Below are 21,492 nucleotides of genomic sequence, written 5' to 3'. Positions count from 1 at the left end.
TGCCGGTGTCCTCAGCTCTCGACCCAGCATCAGCAGTGCCGGTTGTTGCTGGAGCTGCGCACGTGACCTGTCTAGAGGCCCTTTGTGTGAGGAGCAGGCATCACAGCCACAACAGAAGTCCTCTACATCCCTTCTTTGCAAACCCCAGTAGTAGCTCTGGCGCAGGCGACGGAGGGTCTTGGAGACGCCAAAATGTCCTGACCCTGTGCCGCCATGGCAGGCCTCAAGCACATCTTTTCTAAGTGATTTTGGAACTACCACTTGCCACCTTTCCTCCCGCCTCGATGGGTCTTTCCATGCCAGCTGTAAAACTCCATCTTTCAGCCGCAACAAATCAAACTTAGACCATAGTCCCGGCTTCTGACTGACCATGCACCACTGAAGCACTGGCTGTAAATCTGGATCTTCTTCCTGCCTTGTTCTCCACTCAAGTGCTTCAACAACTTGCAGGGCCCTGCATGAGAATTGTCCAGTGCTCTCTGCCTGTGTAAGCTCCCTCTCTTTCCCGAGGATGCAGGCATCTTGTATATCAGCCACCCAGGCTGTAAAAGGAACAGTCAGTTCCCCCACCTTAAACTGGAACACACACTTTCCCTTCATTGGAGCCAAGTTGCCAGTCGCTGTCCTCAGACACAGCGTCGTTGCCTCAAGTGAAGCCCCTGCAGAGACTATGTCGGGTCGCACCAGCGTTGTGTTAGACCCGGTGTCCACCAGAGCCGTGCAGGATGTTCCCTCTACCGTCACTGGAATATGGCAAAAATCACCAACTTGGGTCCAACCCACCGCAATGACTTGGCTTGAGGGGTTTGTTGATGATGTGTGGGTGGTTGTGCTCTGGGCTACTGTGTCCCCACTAACACAGGCCCTTGGCCGTTTCCCTGCTGTGTAGCGAACCTGGGGCATTGTCTGAGCAGATGTCCAGGTTGCCCACACCCCCAGCAGTTCTGTAGCCGACAGCGGGGACGCAGAGTAGAACCTCCAGCCTGCAGAGCTGCTGCTTGGATCACTTCCTGCTGCTATTCTCGATCCTCCGTCCCTCTGTCAGGCACTGCCAGCATTCTCGCTGATGTTGACCCATTCGTCTCATCAAAATATCTGCTTAGCATCTCTCTCCCCACAGCCAATTCCAGAGCTTCATTCAGCGTGGCAGGACGAGTGAGAAGCGTGTGGATCCGCAGTTCTTTAGGACTGAGAGCCTGCAGGAACTGATCTCTTGCCAGCTCTATCTGAACTGCTGGCGGCATGGCATCATAGGCGCGCTTGCACATGTACTCAATGTCACTTGCAAGGATGGGGATTGGTTCACCACGTCGTCTGCGTCGGTTATGAAACTCTGAAAGCAGGAAGACTGACTGTCCATGTGTCCAAACTGCCTCTGCACCCCCACTAGGGCACAGTAGTCGCCTCTTTCCTTACGACTCAGCAGCAGCAGACATGAAGCAGCATCCTCCGTCAGACACATTGCAAGCTGAAGTGCTCTGTGTTCAATGTTCCACCCAGCAGAGTCATCAAGCAGATGAACACCTCCCATGGTGTTTTCCCATTAAATTTAGGCGTTTTGCCGTTTATCGGAGACGTTTGAAATGGAGCAGCGTCTCCCACATTGACATCAGGGTTCCACGTGGAGAAGAACTCGTCACGTTTCTTCTTTTTTTTTTCTTTTTTTTTAGAATCCCTTATTAGTTTCTTGCCGAGCCCGGAGAAAAAACAGCTTCTTCTAAGAGTTGTAATACAGTTTCTCTTATCTGTCGAGCATGGTCCCGTCGTCTAGCATCAGAATCAGAATCAGAAATCCCGGAGAAAAACCAGCTTCTTCTAAGAGTTGTAATACACTTTCTCTTATCTGTCGAGCATGGTCCCGTCGTCTAGCATCAGAATCAGAATCAGAAATCCTTTATTTGTCCCGCGAGGGGAAATTCAGTTTAAACAACAGGACGCCCGTTGCGCACCAGAAAAAGCGATGAAAAACTTTCCCTTTTCAATGAAAGCACGGGTTCCATGTTATAAAATGGAATTCTTTCTTAAAGTAAGGAAAGGTTTCAATTCTCGGTGAACCCTCTGAGCTGCTCTGTAGGGTATTTATAGAGTGCAGTTCATAGTCATGGCCACAACGGGGGATTAGCTCAGATGGTAGAGCGCTCGCTTAGCATGCGAGAGGTAGCGGGATCGATGCCCGCATCCTCCAGTTTTCCCGCTCACCGACACAGTTTTCCTGGTGGGGGAGTAGTTTGTCCTTTGTTCCTTTTTCTCCCTTTTGTTTGTCTTTTTTAACAATAAGTAGCGTTTGCTCTACAGTATCACAAACGTGTTTTCATGTAGAACATATAAAAAACAATCAGTTTATTGCAATAGAAACATCGCATATCAGTGACTTTACTAAAGGTTTATCAAATCAAACAGTACAGCAATGCATTCTGGGTAATTCTCACATTCTTCTTCGTTTAGTGTTTAAATATCTTTAGTTTTTACCTTTCTCTCCCATAGACTACAGCTTTGTTCAGGAACACATCTTGATTCTATTCCAGCATGTGATGATGTCTTCCCCACGAGTGTGTGTGCTGTGCTCACGAGTCAACACAGTATTGCAGGCGTGTACAACTCATACTTACCTGGCAGGGGAGATACCATGATCAAGAAGGTGGTTCACCCAGGGCGAGGCTCAGCCATTGCACTTTAGGTTGTGCTGACCCCTGCGAATTCCCCAAATGTGGGAATCTCGACTGCATAATTTCTGGTAGTGGGGGACTGCGTTCGCGCTCTCCCCTGATTTATTGTCAATGATAAATTATCATTAACACGATCCTGATCGTAACGAGTTCTGATCCATAGTGACAGACATGAAGTTAACAATAATAATGGATGCTTTTCCACTAAACTACTTCCTGTTTTGCTTTTGTTCAAATCCGGATCGAAGGAATTTTTGTTTATTCCGCTCAAAATACCTTTTTTGTAATGGGATTATATGAGCCTAACACATATCAAGTGTTGTATCATTAACCTTCTTATCAGTCACACTTGGCTGTTCTGGAGTTAAAAACCTACAAATAACGATCCACTCAAAACGCTCTTCAGCTGCTCCCTACAGTGTTTATAAAGTGCAGTTGGTAGCTCTGGCCACGTCGGGGGGATTAGCTCAGATGGTAGAGCGCTCGCTTAGCATGCGAGAGGTAGCGGGATCGATGCCCGCATCCTCCAAAAATACTTTTATTTTTAACTGTTAAAAATGGAGTTAAATCCTGCTACTCTCTAATTAAAATATGGATATCAACATCATCGACATCAGAACCTTATCCTTGCAAGCAGCCATTGTTGTTGAGATCAGCTCCATTAATGAGATTCAGAACAAAATAAAACTGCAGGTTCCATGTTATAAAATGGAATGGAAACTTTTCTTTAAGTGATAAATCGATTAAAACAAGTTATGAATTGTGGGCGAACCTTTCAAGCTGTTGTAGGTTATTGTCATTAAGTACTGTTCCTTTGTAGCCACCAGGGGGATTAGCTCAGATGGTAGAGCGCTCGCTTAGCATGCGAGAGGTAGCGGGATCGATGCCCGCATCCTCCAGTTTTCATGCCGACTGACACAGTTCTCTAGGTGTTAGGCATGGTTGGTATATACTGGTTCATACAGAAACAAATGTCTATATTTTCGTTCTGATATACATTTTTCATATACCAGTAAATAGCCCAAACAATATCCGGCGGGAAAGTGTTTCAGCAGAAGCACCCGTTTCACTGCTGCACACCAACAACACAGCGTTTTAATAGCAAAGTTTTCAGCCTAGAATGGCTGCAGCCGAGAGCTCTGAGAGTGAAGCACATGTTGTTGCTTCAGAGAAACTAATAACAAAAAGAGGACCAAACGAATATCCTTTGTAAATACTATCAAGCAAAAATTCAATGCAATTCTATGTTCATTTCATTTTCGGGCCGTCATGCAGTCTCACTTAAGAGCGGCGCTGATCGCAGCCGAGCAGAACCAGCGAGGGAGGCACTAAACACTTTAACGTGTTGATCAATGGCGTCGACAGAAGCTAAAGAGCAGCAGTATATGACAACTGTGTGGATAAAAAGCTACCAGTGTTTTAACAACAACAATAAACATGTATCAGACGTCACAACCAAACTCTTCAAACCTCCGTCCGACACACCTCGAGACAATACACAGAATAGGGAACAATAATCTAATATGATGATGGCAGCTCAGATTAATGAATGAACCTCGAGTGTTGGTCTGTTGAATTGAGACCTATGCTGCCGGCGTGTTTGAGTGAGTGAATTTATTACCTTGTAAAATCCCACAATTCGAAATTGTTTAAATTACAATATATGTATGTGTATGACAGGAGAAGAACTTAAATATGAGTAACAAGAGCAACTGTGCAAAAATGTGCAGTAAGAAAAGGCAGAATGAGCGACCAGTGTTTGGACTTTTCGTTACCCTGCACTGAAGTTTGTGTGATTTAATATTGACTAATAAATCCTTCCTGTAAATACCGTAGATGGTAATGATGGTAAACTGCAGTTATTATGCAAAATATGTTCAATAAATGTGTTCTATTTTGACTGCAAGCATATTGGCAGCCATACTTTGAAGGGGTCGTGCTTTTACCTTTCTCTGCGAATGGAAAAATGGAAAAAAAACATGATACAGTCATTATCGGCACCGATATTCAGCATTTTGAGGCATATTGTCATCTGCCTTTTTGATAATCTGACGGCCGATAAGAGATACATTTAAAACTGGGTTATTTTGGCTCTGATGCAGATGCAGGTGTGGCTTTGTAATCAGTGGTGGTCTTGATGCCCTGCCACATGGTCTGGGTGTTGCTGGGGTCATGGAAGAGACCTGGGATCTTCCAACTGTGAGCCTGTTTTGCTTTCCTGATGACCCTGTTCAGATCGGCCCTCGCTGATCTGAGAGCCTCAGCATCACCTGAATCGAAGGCAGTATTTCATTCCCTCAGACCTGTGCGCACCTCTTTAGTCATCCATGGTTTCTGGTGGGCCCGTGTGACTATTATATATTTGTTATTGTGACCTCTTCAATGCACCACTGGATGTAACCGGTCACTGAAGGAACATGCGCCTCCACATCTGTGTGTTGATCGTCTGTTGCAGCCTCTCTGAACATCTCCCATTCAGTGCATTCAAAACACTCCTGCAGTGCAGACATAGATCCCTCTGGCCGCACTCTCACCTTCTTCACACTCTCACCTTCTTCGCAGCAGGGTTTTCTCTGGTGAGCAGGGGCTGGAATTAGCATAACAGAGAGATGGTCTGAGGAGCTGAGGTGTGGTGAGGTGTAGACCAAGTCCAGTGTGTTTTTTTCCTCTAGTAGCAAAATCCACAGGTTGATGGAATTTAGGAAGCACAGTTTTTCATATTGGCCTGGTTAAAATCCCCAGCAAGAATGGAAACCTAATTCAGGATGTGTGGTTTAAATGTCATTGAACTAGTTCCAGTTTTTCCTGGTCCATGTGTAGTGCTGTCAACCATCCTCTTAGCTTGTTCTACAAACATTCCTGTGTTAGAGTGTCATTTTGGTTGGTGGTGTGCCCCAGGATTTTGTAAATGTAAAAAATGTGCCGTGGCTCAAAAAAGGTAGAAAATCACTGCCTTATCCTTGCAAGCAGCCATTGTTGTTGAGATCTGCTCCATTAAGATTCAGAACAAAATAAAACTGCAGGTTCCATTATGGCCAACAGGGGGATTAGCTCAGATGGTAGAGCGCTCGCTTAGCATGCGAGAGGTAGCGGGATCGATGCCCGCATCCTCCAGTTTTCCCGCTGACTGACGAAGTTTTCCGGGTGTTAGGCGTGGGCGATAAATACTGGTTCATACCGAAAAAAAAGTTTATTTTCGTTATGATATACATTTTTCATATACCACGATACCAGTGAATAGCCCAAACAATATCCGGCGTGTTCCAGCAGAAGCACCCGTTTCACTGCTGCACAACACAGCGTCTGCACAGCAGAATGGCTGCAGCCAAGAGCTCTGAGAGTGAAGCACATGTCCTTGCTTCAAAGAAACTAATAACAAAAAGAGGACCAAACGAATATCCTTTACAAATACTATCAAGCAAAACATTTTACGCAATTTTATGTTTTCGGGCCATCATGTAGTCTCACTTAAGAGCGGCACTGATCGCAGCCGAGCAGAACCAGCGAGGGAGACACTAAACACTTTAACGTGTTGATCAATGGCGTCGACAGAAGCTAAAGAGCAGCAGTATATGACAACTGTGTGGATAAAAAGCTACCAGTGTTTTAACAACAACAATAAACATGTATGAGGCGTCACAACCAAACCCTTCAAACCTCCGTCCGACCACACCTCGAGTCTCTGAGGATTTTGTGTTCCGTTGAAGCGAGTCTCGTACGTGGTGTTGGAAAATGAAGGACAGACACATGGATGAGTTTAAGAAAAGATTCTAAGATGGCCGCCGCACGTGGTCGTCGTGGAAATTCACCAAAGGTTGTTGTCTTCTAGAGAGAGTCTGTTCCCAGCGACTTGCTGGCCTGTTGTGTCAGTTCTCAAACAGGTTCCCACAGACTTGCTGGGAATCTGGGATTGTTTAATCTTTCTCAGTGTGTGAAAGACTTCTCTGACCTGGGCCTGTGAACCTGAAGTAAATGGATGCAATGCAAGACAATGATTATTTAATATGAATTAAATATGAAAGATTATCATTGAATCAAGTGACTATTTGAAATGTGTGTTAAATCTAGATGATTGATTACAGTAAAGTTGTCATTTCCTTACAAAACCTTCTTCCGGATGTGTGGTTTGAATGTCATTGATGGCACTACAGAGAGTACTTAACAACATTTACAACATTTTATCACATTTGTTATGAAACAGACTGTGCATCCCTGAATATGAACCACTGGATCATATCTTTCACATTTTCCATTTCTTTCTTGCCCTCTTCAGGATGATGATCCTGATGATCAGGATTGCCAGCAGCAAGAAGAAGGTGGTCTGAGGAGGAGGTCCAGGCGGTGGAGTGGACACTGATGCGAAACATTTTAACAGCGAAGGCTCCAGGCAAAGATGCATTCAGACCTCGTCTGGAGCTCTTCAGGAGAGAAGCTATAAAATATTATATCAAGAATATCATTGATGCTTCCAAGAGAGAAGCTTCCAAGAGAAGGTAAGCCTGGGGCTTCTGAGCTTGATTTCAGTGACTGGGTGTGTGTTCTTGACACTATTTCACTATTTTCTCCTTTCAGGTTCTCCAGCGCTGAGCCTTGGTGTGGTCACAGACTTAACTGGTTCGAGTTTTTCCTGGTTGCTCCAGTCCATGTGTAGTGCTGTCCATGATCCTCTTAGCTCGTTCTACAAACAATCCTATATAGGATTATTCATTCATTACAACGTATCATGTTGGGGCTTCAATAAAGAAGTCGAGCAGTATGAATGTATTTTGATGTTTCCTGGTGTCCAAAAAGAAATGTACTTGCTACTCCAACAAGACAAGATTACTCTGAATTTCAACCTTCAGTCCACAAGAACATGAGGTACATTTACATTTTTGGTGAACTCTCTCTTTCAGTTTTTCCAGGTGTCAAGGACACAGTTCATGAAAGTTAAATAATGAAAGTTCCAAAAATATATATTGTACATCTTTTGTTTAATATACTGTTTTAAACTAAATTATATGTAGAAACTTCCATTTATGTTTTAAAAAACAAGATTTATTTTGAACACATAAAGCTTTTTTTCTTTTAATGTTTGCTGTCAGTAAATAGTGAACACAAATCTAGAAATATTTGTTGAGGCACAGTTGAGAAAACTCTTATGCCGCTCATACAGATTTCGTTTTACACTTGGACTATGACTAGAGACACCTGCTGGTGATTTTTGGTATGACGCCATTATAAAGCAAGTCCCCACCAGGATAGTAACTAGTAACCAAAAAATCAGGTCAAAAGAAATGTTTGAAATTATGATATTTTACTCCATTTTTCAGTTCACTGATTTAAAAAAAAAAAGTCCACAGTTGAAACCAAATCTGAAAAACGTTCAGACAGTGTGTCCCACGAGGAACATTCCTACATCTTAAGACATTTTTATTCGTGCAGGATTTTCCTTGATTTTATAAAACTCCTGTGTTGTTCTCTGTGTTAACTTGATCTTTTAAGTATATATTTTTATTGAGTTTTGTTTTGATTGTTTGAGCGCTTCGTGACCCTGATCTGGAAAAGCGTTCTACAAATATACTTACTTATTTACTTACTTACCTGGGTGTCCTCACCTGGCATGTATATTTACATGAAAATTCTTTATTTGACAAATCAAAAAAGTAAACCTTCACAAATGACCCTTAAAAACAATATTTCCGTATCTAAAATATAATAACGTATTATGTGTCTTGGCCTTTTAAAGCATGTATTTTATCTGTATATTGTTTTTGTTTGTTAAAGTGCTTTGTGACCCTGGTCTAGGAAGGTGCTTTACAAATAACCTTTACTTACTTACTTACTAGTCCTTGTTTACAAAAATCTAACTTAAATCCGCACACAGGTCACACCATCAAATGTAAATGAAAGTAAATGTTCCACTAAAGACTTAATCACTGCTGGATTGAGACAATAATACAGTTTTAACGGTACTAGCGCTGTGAAATTGTTACATTGTTAATTAAACTGCTACAAGGTAATAAACCCAAGAGCAAATTTCTCTTAAGTAATGAACTTATGATTTTGTGCTGTCATCAAATCAATGTTGTTCACGTGTGACGAACTCACTACTTGTTATTTACGCGTGTTTTCTTGAGTTGGGGTCATATAGTTGTTTCAAAGAATTTAGTTATGACGGCTGGTGACTCTACTAGCATGAGGTTGAGACACTGTTAGTAATTTATCCATACAGTTGTCATATATTGTTCAACTTAAGCAGCTTCTGTCAAGCACAACGCCATTGATCAACAGGTTAAAGCGGAGTTTTTATGACTCTCTCCAAGTATTCTGCTGTGGCGGTTGAGTGGTCACTCAAACAGCATAGATCGATAGACTTTATTGATCCCTCTGGAGATCAAAAAGTATAAGTTCACTGCTTCCTGTTGTGTAATATATGCTGTTTTAAATGTTTTATAACTTCTAAGTTAAGCACCTTATTTGACAGTTTGCACTGCAGAGTAAGTAAGTAGTAAGTCATTTTTATTTATATAGCGCTTTTCCAGAACAGGGTCACAAAGCGCTTAAACAATCAAAACAATATTCAATAAAATATATACTTTAAAGGTCAAGATAGAACTGATAACATCACAGGAGTTCCAGAAAATCAAGGAAAAGCCTGAACAAATAAAAACGTCTTAAGATGTTTCTTGAAGGAGTCAGTAGATCATCAAACACAGAGAGAGAGAAAGATCGTTCCAAAGCTTAGGAGCAACAGTCTGGAAGGATTTCTCTCCTCTGGTCCTGAACCGTGTGCGAGGAACCATCAGTACATTCTGATCCACAGACCTCAGAGCCCAAGCTGGGGTGTAAGGCTGGATCAGATCACTGATAGAAGGAGGAGCCTGACCATGAAAAAAATGAAAAAAAGGGACACTGTTTTGCTTTTGTTAGTCAGTGTGAGGTGTTTGGGGGGCGACCAGGAGAGGTCAGAGGAGATGTGGATGTCCAGGAACTTTCATGCCCATGCAGAGAGGAATCGCTATATAAATAAATATTACTTACTTACTTACTTACTCCTATTGACGTTAATGACTGTATGAAATCTTAGTTTTTATTGATATGACTGTTGAAATATCACATCTACACGTGGGTACTATACAAACAAAATGTGCTCCGAAAGTGACTTACAGAAGAACAGTTTTACTAATTCAGCACTTTTTATTTAGAAAGCCATATAATGAGGTACCAGCATTTTTCATGGACGTTAACTTAAGAGCATCAAAATCCTAATCAACATGCAATTCATTCATATAATTCAACACATTGCAATTAATTACATGTGTCGTCACAACAACTGATTCATGCCAGTCAGATGAAAATAAACTTAAAGTAAAAACAGTGATGGAAGTCCGTTTGTAACAAAATAAACAACAACGCTCCTTCACCTCGGGCTCCTTGTCATCAGACCCGTAAAGTTGTGTTTGGGTTCCTCACTGTCCTATGTGGGGCTGCTGTGAGTCCTGGGGATCCTTATCCTTCGGCTCAGGGAGCGGGCGAAGCGGTCCACGACGCTGCCCATGGCACCTGCCAACTCCCTTTTGGAGGTGAGTCCTTCAATGTTGCCACTGTACCACATGACCCAGCCCGCCAGCGAGAGGAGCACCAGCAGAGCCCCGGTGTAGACCAGCAAGTCCCCGAAATCCCGCCCTTTGACCTCAAGGGGAGCAAAGACACCCAGCAGCATGGATGTGACCCCGAGCAGATCCATCAGCAGTGCAAACACCAGGGCCAGCTTACAGTGGGACAGACCATCATACTTGGGTGCCATGACTGCAGAGAGAAATGGAGGATTAATACATCTGCCAAAATTATTTTACAGTGGTTGATTATATTTTTATTGCAGATAAAAGTGATTCAAATTTACTGAAAATGCATTTTAGCCACCGCCTGTTCAGGTGCTTCAGCCACCTGTTATACCAGTTCCACAGGATTCCCAACTGTACACTATTTGAAGCAGTACAACGTCGAAATAAACCCATTTTATATATATAAAACATGAGACTGATAACTTACCTTGACGGTCCCCGAGTGTTGACAGTACAAACCACTGGCTGAATGCTTTAAAAGCCGCTCCACTGTATCCGGGGCGACACTGTGACCTGCCAGTTTGAAACGTGACACCTTGTTTTACCTGTCTCTGATCTCAGGCGCATGTGCAATCACTTTCTTTAATGTGTGTTAAAAATATCGGAAATAATAATAATAAAATAATTTTACACATATTTCACAAAGTACAACGTGCATTAACACGAATTAGTGACGCTAGTTTAAATTAATCGAATTTAAAATTATAAATATATAATTTCATTATATATAGAGATCAAATTCTGTATTAAGTATTGTTAAATTAAATATAATTTTCAACTCAATATATCCTTGTTTTTTTTTAATCATTTATCAACCCGGAAATGACGTAAAAGAGACCTGAAAACATATGTAAATGTTATTGTTAGCTTGTTAGCTAGCGGACGATCCTGTGTCATGGCGATATGACTGAGTTATAACGGCTTATTACACTTGAAATTCGAGTTATTACAAGCTCTGAGTGGTAAGTATTGAGAACCCAACAACGTTTCTATTTCACCGAGATGGTAAAAACACCCAAAAGACGACACCAAAAATCAATGATGTGGCGAAAAGCATTCGATTGTAATTTAATATTCAAAGCTAGCGTAGCGAGTGGCTAACGTGATGCTAGGCTAACATATGCACAGCTAGAGACTCTATGCACCTAAAAGAACACTACGTGGCCAAAACGAACCATACTTTCGAGTCCTGTGGTACAATTTTCCTATAGAGTCCATTTTTACGAGTTTACTATAGGCGAGTATGTCTGCATCCGCGAGACTGCACTAGTCTGAAAGTAACAACAATAACTTATGGCTGGGTAAGGTTTCCACATCATTCTCCTTCTGTTGGACTCCAGCGTCTTCATGAGCCACACAAGTCTGCCTAAATCTATCTTCTCATCCAAGTCCTCCAACGTGCTCTTTAAACTTTAACCTAATCTGTTGCCCTTTTTGTAGATGGAAACCCGCCCAGAAGCTGCATCCACGTCCAAGATCACTTCTGGTTCTCTCAATCTGCAGAGTGAGATGATCATTTTTGGCAAATAATACATATTTTGTGTGAGATAATGTCTTAGGGAATCATAACATACTTATTTTGTCCAGCTCCTAAAAGTGAAGATACGTATGAAATCTCCATCCCTTATGAAGAGACAACCTTCGAACAGCAAGGATTTTTCAACCAAAATAATCATAGCTTTGATGGTGAGTAACACAATATTCAATCATATGCCAGGACATCTACCATTTTTTTAAGTTTAAACTTATTCCTGAGTTGTGGAAGTAACTGGTTTTAACCAAGCGCTTTGTCAGTTTTTAATGACAACATCCTGTTTACATTTTAAAAGTCCCCTCAATATAAAAGGTCTCATTAAAAATGTGTTACCTACATGAATTTCTATTCTACCGGACCTCAGATGTCCCTGCCTGTTCATGCCAAAATTTTACACCCTAATATATAACCCTAGCAAAGGATCAACGAGAAAATTAATGTGAAGCAATAATTCAGTTACAGTAACAATAGTGCTCTTTGGTATTGATTTATGATGCATGGCATTCCTCCTCAGAGTCTCCTCCACCATCTGGGCCCTCTCCTGTCACCAACTCTTACATGGTGATCACCAACCTCCGAACACAGCTGCAAATCTCGCTTGAGAAGAACTCGTGGCTGCAGAAAAGAATTGAGGATCTAGAAGAGGAACGAGACTTTCTACGATGTCAGCTGGACCGTTTCATCTTCTCAACTAAAAGCCATGGACCAGATCAGAGCGAGAGTTCATATCGTAATGGTGGGGTTCTTCAGAAAGCATATTTCTGATGAAGAGGTTTTTTTAATATTGTGTAACTTGTTCATAATTTCTGCTATTTAGGTTATGAGTCAAGGCGGTTCAACTGGAGGGGAAGAAGAGAAGAGGAACGACTTGCTGGTAAAAAATCTTTTCAACCATGAGATCTATCTTTTATATCATCTGTCAAACGTTTGCTCCTTACAGAGCACCCGACTCTCAAGGCAGACTCGCAGCATTTTCCCTCACGCCAGTTCATTCAGCGAAGACAAGCTCCTCCAACAATGGCAACCTCGAAAAACCACGTCCAAAACACAATCAGCAGTCAGCTGGCATCCTTGAATGCCCTCTTCCCTCCCACACAGCCTCAGGGACATCTACAGAACCATGCCCTCAATAACTCCATCTCCACAGCCGGCAACTGCACCAGTGCTCGACAATCCATGAACGAACTCAGCGCCAACGTAGGACCAGGTGAAACTTGGCTTTTTGCTTCTAAGTTTTTTTTAAATAGTAACTTTTTTCTGTTTCATCAGAGTCCATTTCTCTGCTGGGAGAATCAGAGCAGTACCTGGACCATGAGGACTACATGGCAGAAGAGGATCTTAGTTTAGGTGATGATGGTCTTCATGATAACGGCAACAGACAAGCCATAAAGAGGAGGCGAATCTTCAAAGCTCCCCGTGAGCGACAGAGAGGTAAGTAAGAGGAAGACTAGGGTTGGATGTTGTTTTGATTTTTCAGAATTCAATTCCAAACCAATACTTTATAAACTGGAAAGACACATTCACTTTAATTACCTATGGTAACTGACTTTGTTTGTGTTCATTATCATTTATACAAACTCAGTAAATCACCCTTTTTTTAACATTTAGTCAAAGTATTTTTTATTGATGTTGGCCTGCATACAAATTTAGATTTTACCATAAATGCATTCCACATACAAGTCACGTTTAAATATCCAGTAAGTGCAGCTCTGCTGGTAAAAAAAAAAATAGTCATAAAAGAAAAAGAGGGAAAGTCAAAATAATATAAAATAAAGTAATACATGTTATAATAATTACATGCAAAGACCAAAACCCTCCTACCTAACCCTTCTTCTCAGGCCAAACAGTCAACACATCATTGAAGCTTTATGCAGATGTCTCCATATCAGGAGCTGGAGGCCATGCTTGGAAACATAATTACTTTACAGAAATGGTATAATGGCGTAAAGCTGAACCCACATTTATTGGTCCATTCATGTGTGGACAAAAAGTAAAGATAAATTATACAGAGATGATGAGATATTAAGAGAGATTTCAAATAATGAAACGAAAGGTCCCGAGTTATATAAAAATTTAGTTTCGGAAAACACTGGCAGAAAAAAGACATGACACCCAGACATGACACATCTATTAACCGCTGTGACAAGGTGGACAATGCAGCATCTTTCCATCTTAGATAGCACAGCGAACAAGAAAGTGTCCTCCTTGTGGCTGAAGTAAGTCACTTAACATCGTCTCCTGTAGTACCAAAAAAAACAGCAGGTTTGGTTCAAACCATGACAAAGATATCATATGCTTGGACTTGTCAGGTGACGGAGACCTTCTCAACGATTATATTTTTACACAAAGTTACGACATGTCTAGAGTTTAGCTCCTGCAGTGACTGTCTCTCCCTCTCACTTCAGTCAAAGATGCTGCTGGAGTCTTGTTCCGCTACAAGAAGATCCTGCTTACGTATCAGCGACTGAAGAACATGTCCAAAGCGTTCCAAATACACGGCGTGGACCGCAACACGGTGGCATCAACGACGCCAATAGCTGAGATGTTACTGGTGGCTCCGGAGAAGGTGGCCGAGGTCGGAGAGTTCGACCCGTCCAAGGAGAAGCTGCTAGACTACGCCCGTCGATGCTACACCGTCCTTGACGAAGAGACGCTCAGTCGAGTGCAAGCCTTAAAGAAGAACAACCTGCTGCTGCCCATCTCATACAGGTTCAGACACTGATCATTTTCTGTTTGAAGGTTCAGTCACGAGTCAAGAATTGTACTTTTGATTAGTTTCACTATTATTCAGCTGACATTTCAAGTCGGCGCTAATCATCATTGGATGGAATCATCTATATAAGTGGACTGCAACCCTGGTCCGGTGAATGTTCCTTTAGGCATTTGTTACTGGTCCGCACAGAAAGAAAAAATAATTTATATGATTTTTTGACTTTTGACACATCAAGACGCTCGTTTCAATCAAGTTTATTATGAAAATAAGTCTGTCAAGTAGCAAAAATTTAGTAAATAATAAACTCTATATGGGACCATTTTGTTACAAAACAAAACATATCTCTGTTGATTCAAAGTTATTGATCTTATGTAAAATACATCTCACCATATGTTTTGCCAGTCAGGGTATTTCATTTTTAAAGGTTTTTTTAGGGTCTTTCAAGAGAACTAACATAAATAAAATGAGTCAGGTGATGCTTGAATTTGTAATTACTTATTCCTTTATTATTATTAATATTAACTTTGCTAATGCTCTAAATATTTTGACAAAAACAAAAAAAAAAATCGAATCATTTGCTGCTCAGGTTGAGGTTCTGGATGTGGTTGAGGAAGTTGTTGGTGCAAAGAGATTGACTATGATTTGATAAAGGTTTGTTCGTACTGAAGGAGGCGTGAACATGAGTCTGTTCATTCTTGTTCTTGTTCGGGATTCTTCGTCATCTGTACAATCTTTCCTCACTGATCCGTCCTTTGTTTCTCCCTCTTGAATCTGGCGTTAGTGTTGTAATGTGTATTCAATGTCAATTTTACTCTTTGTATGATATTGTGAGGCTCCATCCAAACGTTGCTGTTAATTTCTTCTTCTTTATCCAAATATTTGTTGTGAAGACCATTAACACTGAGTCTTCTTGTCTTCTGAGATGCATTTCATCCAACCTTTTCCACCCTTGTGTCGCCATCTTTGTTATGATTTGTTAATCCCTAAAACTAAAAATATATATTTATCTTAAGACCATTTTCCCTGAACTTGTCTCTTTATTATTTTGCACATCAAATCCCTCATTGCTGAAGCAAATTTTTAGGAGCAAAACATCAGTTTATTTCCACTTTTAACAATAGTACATGTACAATAAAGGAGCAAAGTGTTTATCTCAGTGTTTTTGTTTCCAGAGTCATCAGAAATACACAAATGCATGAATACGGTCACTTTAGCTGCTACACAATCACTCGACTGATAGTTTACCCACAGATTAACTAAAATCTTAAAATAAAGACTTATCACGGTGTCTTTACGAAAGGGATGTTACAGGAGAGCAGTACGGAGGTATTTGAATGTTTCTGAAGGGCAACTAATGTGTAGAATTCATTGTGTCTTAAATTGATCTTGGACCTCTATTGGACCTCTAGTATGTTTCTGTTTGTACAAAACTCTCTTTTCTTTGAAATATTTACATTAGAAAATGTTCTTAAACCCGTCCACTGGAAACACTTTATTTTATTTGGAGATAAAATCTTGTTTAACGTAATCACACCCACTTTGCTATGACTGGTCAAGCATCAATGTTTATCACCGCGCGTCATCAATCCCAGAAGTCTCCAGCGCAGAGGAATTGGTTGTATAAACAAAGCGGGACGTGTTTACAGCTGTCATAATGGCCTCTGCTGTTGTAACCTCTCGTTTGCTGAGATCCAGACGGGGGAGAAGTTTATACAGTAATAACTTCCAAACATCATCTTGATGAGGGACTTACTGCATCTTGGAGAGAAAGACTTCAACATTTGAAACATGTGTCGGATGAGTTGATATGAGCTGCCCATTAAGTATGTCAAAGGAGGACGAGGAAGAAGAAAAGTGAGCGCCATTTGCGACCTTCATATGGACTTACATTTTTGCCTGTAACTCTAAAAAGACACCGATGACTTTTTAAAATTCACCCACTCCTGGTCGATGCGAGGGCGAGTCGACTCTGAAACGAAATTTAAATTGTCGGTGAACTGCTCCATTAATATTTCTCTCCAGATTCTGGGCAGGACTCGGAACAACTTAATCATCGATAAGTAACTTAAACAGGAGAAATAACATTTATAATTCAGCCTGTTCACCAGAATGTTTGTTTACCGCTGTAAAAAATGTTCATGTGTTTTGGTGCGTGCAAACCAAACTGCTGATGCTGATGTTTCTCAGATATTGTCTCCTTTTAATATTTTAATTTATATTGTTTTTCTCTGAAAAAAAATCATTTAAAAATGTTTAATGTAACTTTTCTCAAAGATGTGTCAAGTCTCTGTAAATAGGTTTATTGAATGGATTTACGCAAACATTTGTTGTTCCCTCTGTGTGACTCGCCTTTAAATGTTTTTTGCTGGTTTCCATCAGTTTGACTCACTGAACTAATATGGACGGGTTCAGTTCATCTCAAGGTGCCGCTCTTGCATAGACGCTTCAGTCAGGTTACAGCTGCTGGGCTACTTCCTGATAGTGATTTTCTGCTTCGTGTCGAGCTCCTTATGCAACAAGGGTACAGAGAATACGCTGACTAAGCATGCGAAGAACATTTACATGTGTAATGTAACATATTCAAGCACCTTAACTAACATTCCCACATCCACTTTGTTTTTTGTGTGTGTTTCGGATATGCAATATTGCTCATATTTGTTTTTAGTGAACATCAATGTTTGTACAACCAACTTGTTTTTCTGTTTGTTTGAATATTTTGGTAACAACAAAGATTCTGCACCTGAAAAAATAAGATAAAAACTCTTGATTTCCTGAATTATCTGTTTTTCTGAATTTATTTTCTTTCAAAAGTGTCGTTGAGTGTCTCCAAACGTTTGGGCCTCACAACGAAGGTTTGGTTCTCAACAGGCGGTAAATGTTGACTCATAGTATTCAGAACACATTATATGAGTGAGTCTTGCTCAGAGATCTCATACTTTCACAATGTCTTAACAAGAAGGAGCTGTCTCGCCTGCAGTTGATTCAGAACTCTGCAGCGAGAATTCTCACCCGCTCTAGTAGAAGAACTCACATTTCTCCGATCCTTAAAACTCTTCACTGGCTGCCAGTTTCTTTCAGGATCAACTTTAAAATTCTGGTGCTTACTTTCAGATCTATTCATGGTCAGGCTCCTCCTTAAATCAGTGATCTGATCCAGCCTTACACCCCAGCTCGGGCTCTGAGGTCTGTGGATCAGAATCTACTGATGGTTCCTCGCACACGGTTCAGGACCAGAGGAGAGAAATCCTTCCAGACTGTTGCTCCTAAGCTTTGGAACGATCTTCCTCTCTCTTTGTGTTTGATGATCTACTGACTCCTTCAAGAAACATCTTAAAACATTTTTATTTGTTCAGGCTTTTCCTTGATTTTCTGGATCTCCTGTTGTGCTATCAGTTTTATCTTGACCTTTAAACTATATATTTTATTGAATATTGTTTTGATTGTTTGAGCGCTTTGTGACCCTGATCTGGAAAAGCGCTATACAAATAAAAATTGCTTACTTACTTACAAGTAGTTCTGGAGAAACAAGTCTTTTTTTAACGTGTCATCCATGCAGTTGTCACTTCCTTTATTTACTATGGAATCTAAACATGAGGAAGCACTTGAGTGCTGCTGACAAATAACGTTTGATAAAAACTGAAGATTATTTTTTCGACTTCTCTTTTGATCCTGGCTCGCTACTGCCCCCGTCTGGCTGTTCTGTGTCACTACAGTAGAGAGAGAGGAAAAGACGACATCGACCCGAACCTGCGGCATCGCTTTGTTTCCTCCGTCAGAACCGAGGACAGAGGAGCACAAACATCACCCATCTCTTCCTCGTATCTTCATTTCATCCGACAGTGAGTCGATCGCGAAGGATGACGCTGGTCGTACAACAGGCCACTGACATTTGGACGGTACCATGAGATCCGGCGGCATGGACCTGTTCTGGAGGATCCTGGCGGCTCTGAGCCTGGACTGCTTCAAGCATTCATCACTGACGAGGTGAGCCAAGGATTCGAGGAGATTCTGGTCGTTTATCTTTAGAGTGTTAATCCATCCGTAAGATCCAACCGTCCGCTAATGATTTATGACAATAACACCATTATTAAAATATTGTTATATATTTAACATAAACTTATACTATCTATCTATCTATCTATATATATTGTAATAAGGTTTACTTGACTAGTTTATGTATTAGCAAAAGGTACTTCTATAGATTTGTTTTATTTTATTTTAGGGCATATGATATAATTATAAAGGTGTAAATAATAAAGTAAAACTTCTAGTGTCATCCTTCATTAATATGTATACAGTGTCTATAAATGTATTCATATAATATATATATATATATATATATATATATATATATATATATAAAATTATTTTTTTTAAATATATAAAAACATTATATATTAATATAAACATCACAATGTCACATCATTTGCTCGGTCATGTGTCATAAGGTTGTCATAACTCCCTTAGATAATCTGATTGTATAAGATCATGACGTCACTCACAAATATCACTTCCTCTGGTTATTATTGAGGTCGACCGGTCGCTGCGGTGATGATGATGATGATGATGAAGATGATGGTGATGATGATGATGATGATGATGAAGATGATGGTGATGGTGATGGTGATGATGATGAAGATGATGATGATGATGATGATGTTGAGGATGATGATGATAATGAAGATGATGTTGAGGATGATGATGATGATGTTGAGGATGATGATGATGATGTTGATGATGGTGATGGTGATGGTGATGATGATGATGATGAAGATGATGATGATGATGATGAAGATGGTGATGATGATGAAGATGATGATGATGAAGATGATGAAGATGATGATGATGATGGTGATGATGATGATGATGCTGAAGATGATGAAGATGATGATGATGGTGATGAAGATGAAGATGAAGATGAACATGATGATGATGATGATGATGATGTTGATGTTGATGATGAAGATGAAGATGATGATGGTGATGATGAAGATGATGGTGATGAAGATGATGATGATGATGATGGTGATGATGAAGATGAAGATGACGATGATGATGAAGATGACGATGATGATGGTGATGATGATGATGAAGATGAAGATGAAGATGATGATGATGATGATGGTGATGATAATGATGACGATGATGATGATGATGATGATGATGAAGATAATGCTGATGGTGATGGTGATGGTGATGATGAAGATGACGATGACGATGATGAAGATGATGATGATGATGATGACGATGACGATGATGAAGATGATGATGATGATGATGATGTTGATGATGACGATGACACTTCCTCGCACATGAAGCGACTGCTAAAACATCCTTCGCTCCACAGTTGTTATGACAACAGCAGTCTTGATTCACTGCAGTTTCCCACACAAGAAAAGATGAATGTTATATAATAATGTAACCAAGACAACTGACATGAACTAAACTTACTAAAGATTATTATTATTATTATTATTGAACCCATAAACTTAAAAGATAAAAACACTGCATGACTTAAAACTGCCCACAGTTTTTAATGTCCCCCTCCTCCCCCTCTCGAGGTCTCCCACCAAGCTGAGCTCCTGTGGGACCGGCAGTCTGGACAGCAGCTCCCTGACCGGGTCGCTCTCCCTCGGTCCGGACCTCCCCCACTGCCAGGGCTGCATTTCCTACGAGGCCCGACTCAAGCGCCTGTCCTGCGGTCACCTCTACTGCGACCCCTGCTGCGACCAGATCGTCAACCTGGCCTTCGAGGACATCGAGGGTCTGTCCGACTACCCGTGTCCCGTGTGCAAGTCCGTCAACCACCTGGGAGGACCTGGACCCGGCCCGTCCTCCGGCTGCCTCCATGGATCCCGCAGCACCCTCCAGCACCAGAGCTCAGGGACAGAGCACGGGAGTCGCTGGGGCTGAAGGAACTGACGTCAACACCCCTGTACCCCATGTGCGTCAGGTCCCGTTACTGTCTTGTTGTGCACGAGTACCTGTCCAAAGTGCCAAACCACATATTTAAGGGCAACTCGTGTGAACCCAAAAGACTGACTCACATGTTTCAAATGTTGAAGTCTTCCTCTTCAAGACTGAGTCCCTCATCATGACCATGTGTTCAAGGTAATAACTAAAAACTTTAGAAAGTTCTTCCCCGTCTGGAACCTCTGGGGACTGAGTGGTTACGATAGTGAAGCCCATTACGACCGCTTTGTTTATATAACAAGTCCCTTAGAGGTGGAGACTAGTGGGTGGGGCTTATGCAAATTATATAAGTAAAAATTTCAGTGAACAGAGTTTCATACAGACATGTACTGATGAGTACAATAGAGGGTCCAAGATCTCTGAAATCTACACGAGTTGCCCTCGAACAAAAAAACCTCACCATCAACCTTTAAGTCTTTAAGAAGCTGTGTGGACGTTTGTACCCGTGCTGTAAATATTTTGTATCTTTTAACAGTTTCCCAGCTCTTGTTTCGTACAAATGTATGTGAAGGCATTTTTGCACATTTCGCTCTCTATGCGTCATAAAGGAGGGATTTCGCCTTGTTCGCTACTTTTGCAGGTTTTCCAAGTCGTTTGTACATATTTATTTTGTTACGGAAATAAAATGAGTCATGTTTGAAGTTTTGTGTCGTCGGGTTCCAATGGTGGATTCAAATTGTACATGTATGTTGAGAGTAAATATATGTTTGTGAGTGAGTAGAAAAAAAAAACGTGTGTAAGCGATATACAGTGAACTGTGTCCATATATAAGTAAGTAAGTAAGTATTTTTTATTTATATAGCGCTTTTCCAGACCAGGGTCACAAAGCGCTTAAACAATCAAAACAATATTCAATAAAGTATATACTTTAAAGGTCAAGATAAAACTGAGAACACAACAGGAGTTCCAGAAAATCAAGGAAAAGCCTGAACAAATAAAAACGTCTTAAGATGTTTCTTAAAGGAGTCATATCTTTTAGTTCAAGCTTGAAGTCGTTTG

General features: G+C 40.9%; 3 protein-coding genes and 5 non-coding genes across 8 annotated transcripts; 7 read left to right on the top strand and 1 right to left on the bottom strand.

Annotated features, from left to right (window-relative positions):
- Window positions 1–2,112: 2,112 nt before the first annotated feature.
- On the top strand, window positions 2,113–2,185 carry trnaa-agc (transfer RNA alanine (anticodon AGC)). The gene has a single exon. It is a non-coding gene; the product is annotated as a tRNA-Ala (tRNA).
- Window positions 2,186–2,601: 416 nt separating this feature from the next.
- Window positions 2,602–2,766, top strand: LOC148067715 (U1 spliceosomal RNA). The gene has a single exon (XR_015713274.1). It is a non-coding gene; the product is annotated as a U1 spliceosomal RNA (small nuclear RNA).
- Window positions 2,767–3,122: 356 nt separating this feature from the next.
- trnaa-agc (transfer RNA alanine (anticodon AGC)) lies at window positions 3,123–3,195 on the top strand. Its single transcript has one exon. It is a non-coding gene; the product is annotated as a tRNA-Ala (tRNA).
- A 297-nt stretch (window positions 3,196–3,492) lies between these two features.
- Window positions 3,493–3,565, top strand: trnaa-agc (transfer RNA alanine (anticodon AGC)). Its single transcript has one exon. It is a non-coding gene; the product is annotated as a tRNA-Ala (tRNA).
- Window positions 3,566–5,707: 2,142 nt separating this feature from the next.
- On the top strand, window positions 5,708–5,780 carry trnaa-agc (transfer RNA alanine (anticodon AGC)). Its single transcript has one exon. It is a non-coding gene; the product is annotated as a tRNA-Ala (tRNA).
- Window positions 5,781–9,825: 4,045 nt separating this feature from the next.
- Window positions 9,826–10,833, bottom strand: LOC148067711 (transmembrane protein 238-like). The gene is made up of 2 exons (XM_087805745.1): window positions 10,701–10,833; window positions 9,826–10,457 (listed from the first exon to the last, which is right to left on the bottom strand). Exon 2 carries the CDS (start codon window positions 10,453–10,455, stop codon window positions 10,126–10,128), a length of 330 nt encoding a protein of 109 aa, XP_087661871.1. The 5' UTR covers window positions 10,456–10,457; window positions 10,701–10,833; the 3' UTR covers window positions 9,826–10,125.
- A 286-nt stretch (window positions 10,834–11,119) lies between these two features.
- Window positions 11,120–17,296, top strand: LOC148067710 (coiled-coil domain-containing protein 106-like). The gene is made up of 8 exons (XM_087805743.1): window positions 11,120–11,235; window positions 11,714–11,777; window positions 11,861–11,959; window positions 12,322–12,543; window positions 12,625–12,681; window positions 12,748–13,014; window positions 13,077–13,238; window positions 14,213–17,296. Exons 2-8 carry the CDS (start codon window positions 11,714–11,716, stop codon window positions 14,527–14,529), a joined length of 1,188 nt encoding a protein of 395 aa, XP_087661869.1. The 5' UTR covers window positions 11,120–11,235; the 3' UTR covers window positions 14,530–17,296.
- Window positions 17,297–18,266: 970 nt separating this feature from the next.
- LOC148067709 (uncharacterized) lies at window positions 18,267–21,134 on the top strand. The gene is made up of 2 exons (XM_087805744.1): window positions 18,267–18,504; window positions 20,082–21,134. The coding sequence occupies exons 1-2, from the start codon at window positions 18,422–18,424 to the stop codon at window positions 20,431–20,433; spliced, it is 435 nt and encodes a 144-aa protein (XP_087661870.1). The 5' UTR covers window positions 18,267–18,421; the 3' UTR covers window positions 20,434–21,134.
- Window positions 21,135–21,492: the final 358 nt, after the last annotated feature.

This window comes from Callionymus lyra, chromosome 13 (genome assembly GCF_982586985.1).
Source record: "Callionymus lyra chromosome 13, fCalLyr1.hap1.1, whole genome shotgun sequence".
Taxonomy (NCBI): domain Eukaryota; kingdom Metazoa; phylum Chordata; class Actinopteri; order Syngnathiformes; family Callionymidae; genus Callionymus; species Callionymus lyra.
Note: the sequence above shows the minus strand (reverse complement) of the source record. Positions and strands in the feature narration are given on the sequence as shown.

Coding starts and splice junctions, on each gene's coding strand:
- LOC148067711 (XM_087805745.1), bottom strand. CDS start 10,455: ATGGCACCCAAGTATGATGGTCTGTCCCACTGTAAGCTGGCCCTGGTG.
- LOC148067710 (XM_087805743.1), top strand. CDS start 11,714: ATGGAAACCCGCCCAGAAGCTGCATCCACGTCCAAGATCACTTCTGGT. Junction 11,960..12,321: donor AAATAATCATAGCTTTGATG/GTGAGTAACACA, acceptor ATTCCTCCTCAG/AGTCTCCTCCACCATCTGGG. Junction 13,015..13,076: donor CAGCGCCAACGTAGGACCAG/GTGAAACTTGGC, acceptor CTGTTTCATCAG/AGTCCATTTCTCTGCTGGGA.
- LOC148067709 (XM_087805744.1), top strand. CDS start 18,422: ATGAGATCCGGCGGCATGGACCTGTTCTGGAGGATCCTGGCGGCTCTG. Junction 18,505..20,081: donor AAGCATTCATCACTGACGAG/GTGAGCCAAGGA, acceptor CCCCCTCTCGAG/GTCTCCCACCAAGCTGAGCT.